The sequence below is a fragment of the Apis dorsata genome, unplaced genomic scaffold (assembly GCF_000469605.1).
Source record: "Apis dorsata unplaced genomic scaffold, Apis dorsata 1.3 scaffold_946, whole genome shotgun sequence".
Classification (NCBI taxonomy): domain Eukaryota; kingdom Metazoa; phylum Arthropoda; class Insecta; order Hymenoptera; family Apidae; genus Apis; species Apis dorsata.
Genome location: NW_006264055.1, coordinates 143,683 through 155,711, shown reverse-complemented (window position 1 = coordinate 155,711; position 12,029 = coordinate 143,683). Strand labels below are relative to the sequence as shown.

The following is a 12,029-nucleotide window of genomic DNA, read 5'->3' as shown; positions in this document are numbered from 1 at the left end:
TTTTTTTTTTTTTTTTTTTTTTTTTTGCTTCACGTTAACCTATATTTCTATTATAATTTATATCGCAATGAATTTTAATTTCTACATCATGATATAAATTTTTTATTAATATCTTTTCTTTTTACATAAATAATTTAAATCAAATACAAAATAATGTAAATAATTTTTATATAATAATCGTTTTCTCATCATGGATTCCTCATAACTTAGGATAAACTGTCATCGATGATCATTTGTTTCGATTAAAAGAAGAAATCGTTTCTCATTAATCTGCTCATGATACATTCTTATTCACATACATTCCAATTCGCATAATTATAAATATGTCAAAATTGATATTTTTGAATAGATATCCGCTTATTTTTTTTTTTTTTCTCAATTTAAAATGTCACTATCGCGTTGTAATGTATTTCGATTTAAAATCGTGCGTTCTGATCATGATTCATTATGCGTGATAAACTCGCGTTCCGATTAGTAGATACTTTCCTTAGTTTGTAAACAAACGAATCGATAAGAGGAATTCTGTATTCTAAAACGTTCCGCTGAATAACACGTTGTTCAAGAGATTCCTAGAAACGTTTATTCGATCGAATTCATTGAATTACGTAAAAAAAACTAATATATTGGTATTACTTAATAATTTCAGTGTTTCATAAACATAATGGTCTGTCGACCATTTGCTTTTTCGAGGGAAAAAGACAAAAGAAAAAAAAAAGATTACAAGTGATCGTTCTTGTCTGCTGGGTGATACAGATGTTTAAGATTGTATAAACGTAAACAGAAGATCGCGTGCTTTTTTGCTTGAAACATTCGATTTAGGATTCAAAGGAGTTCAAAGATGGCAGGCTATTTCATTACATATCAACACATACACAATATTTGAGATGAAAATACAAACGCTAAATGAACGTTAGCTTTTTGTAACTTTCTGATGGCTTTTAAACGTTGACAACAATAATACTTGTTACAAATATTATATATTTTCGATTAAACGACAATATCGTTTCTGCGTCATTCGAAAAATTAGGACGACAATGTTTACAAACCGTGAAACCCAACACCTACGGACGTTATTTTCTCGACTTACGATGTATCGCATTAAATTCACAACAAAAATATACAGATCGCAAATTTTATCTGTTATTAAATATTTCTTTTTTTCGATCATTTTTCGATCATCTTCGAAAACTTTCTAAGATTATATATACTTTCTACATATATATTTTTTTTTACCCGATCTTAAGCGTAAAATTAGCTTTTTATTTATTCTTTGTATTTTATTTTTTACATTTTTTATGTTCTTTGACGGAATACAATACACATAACAATTTGACAATTATAGTCGAAGATGTAATGGAGGAGTTCCGTCATAATGGACGTGATTTTGAATATTGTCCAGATCTGGACAATGTTACAATGCCAGAAACGACACCACGCCGCAAGAAAAATAAGAAACCTTTGCCTACAGAATGCGTTTTCTGTAGAAATAATGGCGAAGAGGAGGCTTATTACCGTAAACACTTGCTGAAAGATGCTGATGGTCGCGTGTCCTGTCCAGTTTTAAGGTAACTTTTTTTCCTAACCTTCGATCTTTTTTCTTATAATCTTCCGTAGTATCTTTGAATGCATTTGAACACGAGCAAAATTTCACTTAATACTTCGCCGATTATTTGTTTGTTATCGACTAAACATTTAACGCATTTATTCAAAACAATTTTAAAAATTTGAATAATGAACAGATTTAGAATAAACAAAATAAAGTCAAGATCATTACTTTGCTAGTAAAAAAAAAAAAAAAGAGAAGAAAAAATATTATGGAAGGTTGAAAAAAAAAAAACTTTTTTTGAGAAAGCTACAAATTGTTTTTCTCATATCATTTTTTTTGTGAATCGTTAGGGCTTATACATGTCCAATTTGCGGTGCGTGTGGAGACATAGCTCATACCGTCAAGTATTGTCCAAAAGGCACCAAAAACCCTGGTACATTGGCAACAGTAAATGCGTTCAAACTATTGAGAAACTCTATGGGCAAACGACGCGTCAAATAAAATACCGTGGCACTCGAGCACGTGTCACCATTCTTGTGCCATAAAACATCAAAAGTATATCTTCTTTTCAAGGATTTCGAAGAAGTGGTGCCTCCATCCTTAACAACTCTCGCGAGCGTTTCGGTATCATCTGCTGGCAGGTAATTTTACCGTCGTCGCATCTTTTCAAATATAAACGAACCAAAGTGCCTTACAGGAATGTACATTAAATTCCTAGTAACGATTTCTCGAAACAATGTTACCATTCGTTGCTCGGTTGCCATTGGATCTTACGAAATTCATCTTATCGATTAAGCAAAAGAGAAAACAGTTTATTCTACATTTCATTTACTTTGTCTTTATTTTCTGTTCTTACATCATTTATTTATTTCGGTTTGGACAATACGATATTTAGTGAAAAAGAAATATAAAGTAAATCACTGAAGCTCGGAGGCAAACTATGAAAAAGATTATTATTCGAATCGTAATATGAATCGTCTAGAGTTTAGATAATCAAGAGGCTGTATCCAAAGACATTTTAGTCATAAGAAATTATTTATACAAAACGGTGCCATATACTCTCGTCAAACGTGTCATTTTTCTATAAAGTTTCCTTTGCGATTACGAAAAAGATTTATTTATAAATTAATATTTTTATCATCTTTTCAAGTCATCAATATTATGATAATTTCAACTTTTTTTTTTTTTTAATTTCATACATTTTTATAATTACATACATTTACATGCATTGACATAACATTGATAAATATTCATATTTTTCTTAAGATTGTCGACAAATGTTCGTCATGTGAAAACGACTTTAAAAAAGATTGAAACTTTACAAACAAATACTGTGATAATGTTAATAAGACTCTTCAAGACTTTTTATACGACAGTCATGAATATTAAAAAATCCATGTTGTTTGTGATTACAAATACAATTGATTTTTTATAAATCATTTAACAAAGAAAATCACGTTTTTCAATCTTAATAGTTTTCAACAAAAAATTTTTTTATCGAGACACGTTAATGGACAGAGTACTACGTTTAATTAAGTTTAAAAAAAAAAAATATTAGACGATATTTGAAATTAAAAACATTTACGCAGTTTTATTTATCTATACAAAATATGTAACATAGAGATTGCGTTTGTACATTACTAATGTTTATTAAAAGTCATAGAAGAAAAGATTTTTCTTTTTAAGATACTTAGGCTTTTCTTAAAAAGTCGACGATGGACCAATGAGATATAGTTCCTTTTAAAGTTTATACTTAATCATTTGACAGCATTAAGTATGATGTATAGAATGTCCTAACTGATGGTATATACTATAGGGAAGGAAAGGGCAAAGGAAAATTTTTTTACTTATAAAAATAAGTTGAAAATATCTATATTAGAATAGATTAGTTAATATTAAAATGAAACGAATTCATTCGTTTGAGGCTTTATTTTCAAAAATATCAATTGAAAATTTATCAAATACTAATATGTGAATTTGGCTAATTCTTAATTGAATAATATACTTTATTAACCAAAGTGTTTAGATTATTATAATTAGTATGTATTCTTAAATGGGAATTTAAACAAAAAAAATTTTATTCTGCATTTTTATTTATTTTTACATATGTAGTGTAAACTCTTATCCATTATATAATTGATAATTAATTATTATATAATTGAAAATTATCCAAATTCACACATATATTTGACAAATTTTCAATTTTAATTTATTCAAAAAATCTTAAATAACAAAATTTTATTTTGTATTCTCAATTTATTTTTGCACATAAAATTAATTTTTTTCTAATTGTATGTATATTACCATTTACGTGACATCTTTCATAGAGAAGTTTACGAAGCTCGTTCCACTTTTAATTTATCGGACTCTATGATACTCGTTATTTTCGAGCAATAATTGAAGAATAGAATCAGGTACGATTTCTGGATACAATTCTGGATGCATAATTATTTTGAAACCAAAGGAAGCCTTTCTCGTTCCTGTGAATCTGACCATAAGCTTCAACGAAGGTCAAACCGAAACGAAGGATAATACTAAGTATTATACGAAGTATAAGTATAGTGTATAGACGAAGTATATATACTAGCTGTAGTGTTTACGTTCTTTTGTTTTTTGGTACTTCGATAGCTGATGGCCGGATTCTTGGCTCTTTCCAGGCGGAGAAAGCTTTTTTTTGTTTCTTGGTTTATCGATCTTTTTCAGAATACATAACACATGAGTCGAATTAAACAACGAATGTAAAATATTTATATATTTAACATGGATAGACGAGCGCGTAAATATATTGATTTCATTATATTGATTTTGATTTTGAAATTTCGATTTAAGTTAGGGAATCATTTAATATATTTTTTATATATTAGTCTGAGTACGGTTGAATGTTGATTATTCGAACTAATTAAAAAAGGTTTGTTTTAATAATTTAAAGAAAACAAATTTCGGAAAATATTATCAAATGAAAATAACGTAATGAAATTAATTACTTTTAATGCCGTTTAATTTATAATCCTAAAATAAATATATAAGTATAAATATTTTCAAAATAAATATACGAAATTTATTTTTTTTTTATTTTGTATTTATTAATCAATTTTCATTATATCTTTTAAACAATGTTCGGATAATCAAAGTTTCTTTGTAATTCCTTTTTTGTGTTTATATATTTTTGTAATTAGTGACAATTTTTGTAACTAGGTTTAAGCTAGTTTTGAATTCTAGTTAAATTTAATGAAGTTTGGGCAATTTTTCAGGGATTTTGAATTGAAATTTAATATTACTTAAATATTATTATTTAATATTAATATTTAAACCGACAGAATAGTTGTTTCTTAGAAAATTGGCTGATTTTGCAACTTGTAATCTAACAGTTACTTTGTTGTATGCAGAAGCATATGATATATATTATAGATTATGTCTAAAGAGATATAACTTCCTGGGCAGTCTTGAAATCGAGTTACTATTATTTTGTGCAATTTAATATCATTTCGAATGACTTGCTAAGGTTTTGTCTATGCATGTTAAAAAGAATGGAAGAACGATCATTCTGTCCTTTTTAGTGTTTGCTCAAGTATATACGTATTTCTTTAACCGAATTCTTATAAAATGTATAACTTTAATTTGTAATTTCAAAAAATTTATATTGAACCGAGTAAGACAATTCATAAATATGTGTACATTGATTATAATTATATATTATTATATTCTTTTACGGATATGTTCCTATTATATAATAATTAATAGTTTACGTGTTAGGATATTATTACGTATAGAATAAGAATGACAATATATTCTCCAAGACACGTCAATACATTTGACTGTCAAGTTAATTGCACTCGAATATTTGTACATGATATATTATTGACTGTGCGTAAGGAGAAAAAGACTCATAGTATTTAACAAGTTGTTCCGATTGCGAAATCAAACGATAGTTCGCATATCATCGTTGTCTTTCTTTTTTGATTTTAGAACAAATATCTAAAGATTTACAACGATACTTACGTTATTTTTTTTATTTCTTTTTATTTTATTTTATTTTTTTTTTTTATGTTGAGTTTATCAATGTGAAGTAGTTTATTAATGCAACGAAGAAATGAAAATTAATATTTCTATATAGTATATATATATATATATATATACATATATATATATATAGTATTTCTTATACCACAAAATATGAATTGTTTATAAAGATATTGTATTTCTAATATTTATATATTATAGTTGATAGTTGTAATTAAGTATTATCGTTCAAAAGTGATACATTACAAACAGTCCAAAGAGAATATTAATATTAAGATCATTAAAATGCCAGCACAGACAGACGAAATTTCTCTTCACGTGACTGATAATTTTTTTTTTTTTTTTTTTACATATATATATATACGTAAAAAGAAAAAATTATAACAGGAATAATTAAGAAAGAAACCATCTTGCGATTGCTGTTGCCAGCGTCACTCGTATAAAAGATGATTCACAATAAAACGCGAGATGACGTTACCGTAATCTGATGCCAGTGTGACTTATGATTATGAGTGGCAGGTGATAACGTAATAATAGCAGCTAGAGTAGAGTCACAGCCGTACAAGAGGTAGCTAATTTCGACGTTTATTACGCTGGTAGTATTCTTTATTTGTTCACGATTTCGTTCATCATCTAACATATACCCCCCTCGATGATTCAACCAGAATTGTACAAATGTTAATTTCCACGCGATTATTCTTTCGTCGCATGTTCTGTCCTTTATTGAGCACATTGTAATGGCGAGCCGATCGAATGGTATAAATCTTCACAAATCTTCGAATAAAAAAAAAAAAAAAAGAAAAGATATCAATTCCTCTAATTTGTTGATGATAAAATAATAACATATGAATGATTTGTTTATTTTTTGAATTTATGCGAATCAAAAGTGAATATTTATATTTTACTTTGATTTTGATATTTTACTATGATTCGTTCGCCATTTTTGCATTGTAATTTTAGAGTACATTTTTGCGTACCACCGTCATATTTGTATCTAATTATTTTTCTTATTATTAATGTTATTTGTATTATTACTATTATTATATTATATTATATTATATTATATCATATTATTATTAATATTATGTTATCGGCGTGTCATTATTTAAGTGTATGTAGTCTGATAATTTGTATCATGATTTATAAAAGAAATAATGTTTATAAAAGAATACTGCAATTCAAACAAGTATACTTTTTTTATTTTAAAGTAATTGAAAAGTAAAAAAAAAAACAAGAATCTTTTTTAAAAAAATTAAATCTGTTAAGTAAAGAATCAAGGTTTATTTAATTTAACTGTATTGTTCTTAGTATAAAATTTGTTTTTATTAAGTATTAAAACAAAAATAAATTTTATAACTTTCTTTTTCTACATTTCTGTCAGTTGCCATCATTAAAACGCGCTTTGCACTAAAAAGATAGTACAAGTGAACGTTTCCTGCTTTTTTTCCTTTTTAGTCTATCTATTTTAGTCATAATCCAAGCCCAGAAAAAATGACATAGAGATACATATAATCACCGCGAGTAAAAAATGAAAAAAGAATATATTTTACAAGTAAACTATCAACTGTTGTATGACAATGGATTTCATGGAAACTGTTCACATTTTATGGTACACGCATCGACAAACACAAATCTTTTTTTCTAACGATAAAAGTGATCAATCTTATCGATAGTCAACAAATTCTATGTTTGCTATCTCGAAGAAAGTTGAAACGATCTTTTTCTTTTTTAATTCGATATTACATTTCAAATTTAATTTTTTAGATCCATATTACATGCAAGTAATTTATTGATCGTTCAACATAACGTAAATGCACTTTATTTATATCGCAATCGCGCATCTAGTCGTGAATATGGACAATATTTTATACCGGTAACTTAACGTTCATCAATGGTTTGTTAGGTAAATAGGTCATTCATTGTATTCGTTACGAGTTGTGCGAATAATCGTTTAAATACATTTTATTGTAAAAGAATCTAGCGTGTCAAAAAGTCCTTGATTAAATATACAATAATCCCTTTAGAAAAAAATATTTTGTTGTGATGAACGACGTGTGCGGAAACATTAATTTTATCTGGTTACATCTTTGGCTTGGTGGATAAATCATAATACCATCATTGTGTTAAAAAATTGACAATGATCCATATAAAATATCTATTAGCCTTGTATGAATCTATATATTCTCCATGGGTTAGGAAATATCGATGCATCCTGTATACATAAAAACGTTGACTGGTGTTAAAAATCGTTCACTAGGAAACGAGCCGGCGAATAGGAAACAAGCCATGTTGCGACTCTTTACATTGGCATACGCTATCACGATTCTATTAATGATTTCAAAAGCATTAAACGAGTCAAATAAAAACATAGTGAGAACGTTAGACAATTCATTTCATAAGGAATCGCCTTCTTTATTTTTGTTTCATTTACTTAAATTAAAAAAAAAGATTAACAAAATAGAACAAGTGCCGACTACACCACCTACTGCGGATTGCATTTGTGTACCCTATTATCTTTGCGATGCTAATCGTACCATAATTGGGGATGGCATTGGAACAATCGATATTCGGTGAGTTTTTTTATTTCAATAAAAATATTAATAACAAGAACGATCTGTCCGATTAAATCACAAATTTTTTTATTTAAAGTATAAATAGTAAATAAGTATAAACTAATTATTTTATCGATATCTCATTAAAATTTAAAGATAGAAAAATTAAAGATGTCAAAATATTTTTTTAATTTTTCATTTTAAAAAGAATGAAAATTGACAAGAGTCTTTTATTACGAACTTTTGATTGTCAATCACTTTTGATTTCAAAACAGATATCGGAGATGCACAGGAGATTTAGAAATATGTTGTCGTCCATCAAATATTACAGTCACTACTACAACTATGCGAACTACCACCACTACAAAAGCACCAACTACCACGAAAGCACCAACTACCACTACAAAGGCAACAACCACTTCGACTCTTCCACCGGTGATTTTTCCAACTAACACAGAATTACCAGCTGCTCCAATTTGTGTTTGTGTGGTTGTGACTCAATGCGATCCAAATGGTATCATTGGCACGTCCGGAGAAGGTGTGATCAATCCTCGTTCGCAATATATACGGTGTCCCATTAGCAATATGGTCTGTTGTAAACCAACCAGTGTAATCCAATATTCATATCCTCCGCTTGCCTCGTCACAAATTTGTCTTTTATGTGGAAGTGTAATCCAGTGTAGCAATGGCATTATGATCCCTATAAATATTGGAAGCGTGAATCCTCTAGTGACTTATGGACAACAGACGTGTCCTGTACCTACCTCTTGCTGTCAAGGAATAAATCCATCGTATGGGAATGGGATTCCAGTGGTTATCGGGTCCATTAGAAATCCAGGAACCTCTCAGGCTTGTTATTGCATGAAGAGCTGGCTGTGCTCACCGGGAAACTCTGTTAGTTTCGATGGCGCTGGTGTCATTGATCCGAGGTTCTCTGCGTGTGGAATTGCGGATGAAGTTTGTTGTCGACCTGTTGCTATTAATGCAGCAAGAAATCGTGACTTGCAAGGATCAAGAGAGAATATAATAAATGGGGAAGCTTCATTTTCGCAAATTGGATGTGGTATACAAAACAAAACATATGCGACAGGTAGATATTAGATTATTAATACTTTTTTGAATCCCTCTTTTATAATAATAGTTAAATAACCTATCTTTTATTTTTAATTTACAATTTATTCGTATTAATTATTCGTATTAATAAATTATATCGTATAGCAGTGAATAATTTAAATAATTAAGTAGTTAATAATAAATTTAACTGAAAAAAGAGAAAGATAAAATGAGATAATTCTATTTTTGTCATATTGTTTCTGTCTCATTTCATTTAAAGCAAAGTACCTTAATAATTTAATAAATAATCATCAATTAATATTTTTGTATATTATTTATATTTTTTTCGATTTCTAGAATCAATTTTCCAAAAATGAATATATTAACTCGTGTACTGAATATACTGTAAAGAAAATTCTATTTTATACAACTAGTTATTTTCTTTTATTCACAGTCCAACCTTATCCTGTAGATACTGGAAAAACATATTTCGCAGAGTTTCCGTGGATGGTGGCTTTACTAACAATACAATCGGACGGTAAATATTTATTTCAATGTGGAGGATCTATGATTACAAATAGTGCTATTCTTACAGCTGCGCATTGTGTTACCAAGTAAGCAAATTATGCTAATTTTGTAATAAAATATATGAATTTAATTATTGAAAATTAAAATCAACGATAAAAAATTTTTTAAAAATTTATTAGTTTAGGAAGCAATAGACCGATAGCGCGTTTTGGTCAGTGGGATTTAAAATATCAACCTGGCGATCAACCAGTGCCTTTTCAAGAAGCGAACATAAAAGTTATAGTAACGCATCCTCAGTTTTATAATGCTGCTTTGTTTAATGACATAGCAGTAGTCATTTTAAACGCACCGGTAAAACAGAATGTAAATATTGTTCCTATTTGTATACCGCAACAAGGATTGATATTTCCTCCTGGTATTAGGTGCATTGGCACAGGTTGGGGAAAAAACTCATTCGGTAATTATTATTATATTTATATATTTTTTTTTTTAAATTTATTAGCATAATTTTGTTACAGATTTATAAAACTTTATAATTTTATAAAACTTTATACTTGATATTTTGAAATATCGATCGCGCAAAAAATCAGTATTTTGATATACTTTCTATGATTTTAATTACGATTTTAATTTAGTATTTAAATAAAATCTAGTCAATTTTGTTTTATTCAAGAGAATATAATTTGAGAAAAATTTTTTTATAATTTACGACAAAAAAAAATTTTGTATCAATTTATATATTTACTTAAGATAATCATTTATACATACTTAGATATTTTTTATTTTTTGCTATATTGATGCTATCACATGTAACATAAGAATGGTAATTAGACTCAAAAAATGTATTTAAATGATAAATCTATTCTATAACTTAATATTACTAATTAAAATTTTTATAATGTTAAATGCAGGTGGAACATATCAATCTGAACTACGAAAAGTGGAGGTTCCAATTGTGGATAAAATTGATTGTCAAAATCGGCTTCGAACATCAAAATTGGGACCATATTTTCAACTACATAGTTCGTTCATTTGCGCAGGGGGCGAGACAAATAGGGACACGTGTCAAGGAGATGGTGGTGGACCTCTGGTATGTCCCACAGCTACGGGACAATACTTTCAGGTATTGATTTATTGCAAATAGTAGTATGGATTACAGATGTTGCTAAAAAAAAGAAAAAGCAATGGCATTGAGAGACTTTCTTTTTTCTAGGCTGGTATAGTATCTTGGGGAATTGGTTGTGGATCGTCGAATTTACCTGCTGTTTATACGAATGTAGCACAATTCACAGAATGGATCAATCAACAGTTGGCAACTTATGGGGCGTGATAAAAAAATTTAATGTATTTTACAAGTCTTTATCTAGTCTTTTTTGTTTTTTTATTATATATATTTTGATGCATTTTCAGATAAAATTATATATGATTATTATAAAACAAACGAAATAAATAAATAATGGAAAACAATTGTTTTTAATAAATCTATAAAAAATAATTATATTTTAATTATTAAATTTAGAACTGTTCTAGGAAAGGTATAATATATAAAATTATTTTCATGATAGCTATTATTATTTTTAAATTATTTTTTCTATTGTGGTCCATCCTAAATTATTTTCTCAATTTAAAATTCAGAATAAATATAATTTGTTTATAATATTATAATAAATAAATTACAAACTATTTTCTATTTTCTAATACTATAAATTATATTTTGTGAAGTTATTTTCTTAGAAATATATTATAAAGTTGAAAATAATAATATCTTTAAAGTAAAAATTAAAACAATGTAATAAGAAAAAAAAATAAAAGTTTTTCCAATTAATATTTCGTATTCAGATGATAATTTTTATTTTATAGAATTATATTTTCTAATATAAAATTTTTTGACTAAATTTTTGATTCTATATTAAGAAAATATAATCAAAAAAGAAATAAACACGAAATTTTTCTAAATATTTAAATTTTTATGATATTATATATATTATATATATGTGAAATGTTTTTTATATTTTACCTTTATATATTTACTTGTTGCAGTTGCTATTTTTTTGGACTTTGTCATTTTTTCAACAATTTAATTTTAGAAATCTTTATTTTATCTATATTTATCTCTTAAATTAAAAGTTATCATTTTTTTGCTATTAATTAAAGTTAATATATCTCGCTATAATTTACAAAAAAATATTGAACTACGAAAATTAAACAATTATCAATATATATTATTAATATATGTAATCAAAATTATTCAATATATATATTATCTTTAAAGAAAATAATAAAAAGATAGCATTAATAGTCAGTTTTTATCTTATATTTATTCTTTTCTA

General features: G+C 27.1%; 2 protein-coding genes and 1 long non-coding RNA gene across 5 annotated transcripts in view; 2 read left to right on the top strand and 1 right to left on the bottom strand.

Annotated features, from left to right (window-relative positions):
* The window catches only part of LOC102672464 (nanos homolog 1), a 3,510-nt gene extending 863 nt beyond the window's left edge, over nt 1-2,647 (top strand). Inside the window, exons 2-3 of one of the 2 annotated variants that reach the window (XM_006623780.2) lie at nt 1,400-1,565; nt 1,897-2,647. In XM_006623780.2, the coding sequence (XP_006623843.1) occupies nt 1,400-1,565; nt 1,897-2,047 (317 nt within the window). In that variant the 3' untranslated portion in view covers nt 2,048-2,647. Of the gene's footprint in view, nt 1-1,342; nt 1,566-1,896 lie in introns of both variants that reach the window. The other variant, XM_031514264.1, reaches the window with a different exon arrangement.
* Nucleotides 2,648-7,696: 5,049 nt separating this feature from the next.
* LOC102672677 (serine protease 7-like) lies at nt 7,697-11,154 on the top strand. Of its 2 annotated transcripts, none has more exons than XM_006623781.2 (6): nt 7,697-8,136; nt 8,394-9,208; nt 9,626-9,785; nt 9,879-10,156; nt 10,611-10,822; nt 10,913-11,154. In XM_006623781.2, the coding sequence occupies exons 1-6, from the start codon at nt 7,772-7,774 to the stop codon at nt 11,027-11,029; spliced, it is 1,947 nt and encodes a 648-aa protein (XP_006623844.1). In that variant the 5' UTR covers nt 7,697-7,771; the 3' UTR covers nt 11,030-11,154. The 2 variants fall into 2 exon arrangements, with proteins under 2 accessions (XP_006623844.1, XP_006623845.1); XM_006623782.2 differs by having other exon boundaries at nt 7,698-8,136; nt 9,632-9,785.
* LOC116186573 lies at nt 8,251-9,017 on the bottom strand. Its single transcript, XR_004151591.1, has 2 exons — nt 8,883-9,017; nt 8,251-8,818 (listed from the first exon to the last, which is right to left on the bottom strand). It is a non-coding gene; the product is annotated as an uncharacterized LOC116186573 (long non-coding RNA).
* Nucleotides 11,155-12,029: the final 875 nt, after the last annotated feature.

Bases quoted from the DNA above. Each gene is read 5' to 3' on its own strand.
- LOC102672677 (XM_006623781.2), top strand. From the start codon at position 7,772: ATGCATCCTGTATACATAAAAACGTTGACTGGTGTTAAAAATCGTTCA. The intron at 8,137-8,393 runs GTGAGTTTTTTT...ATTTCAAAACAG, and splicing joins ATTGGAACAATCGATATTCG to ATATCGGAGATGCACAGGAG. The intron at 9,786-9,878 runs GTAAGCAAATTA...AAAATTTATTAG, and splicing joins GCTGCGCATTGTGTTACCAA to TTTAGGAAGCAATAGACCGA.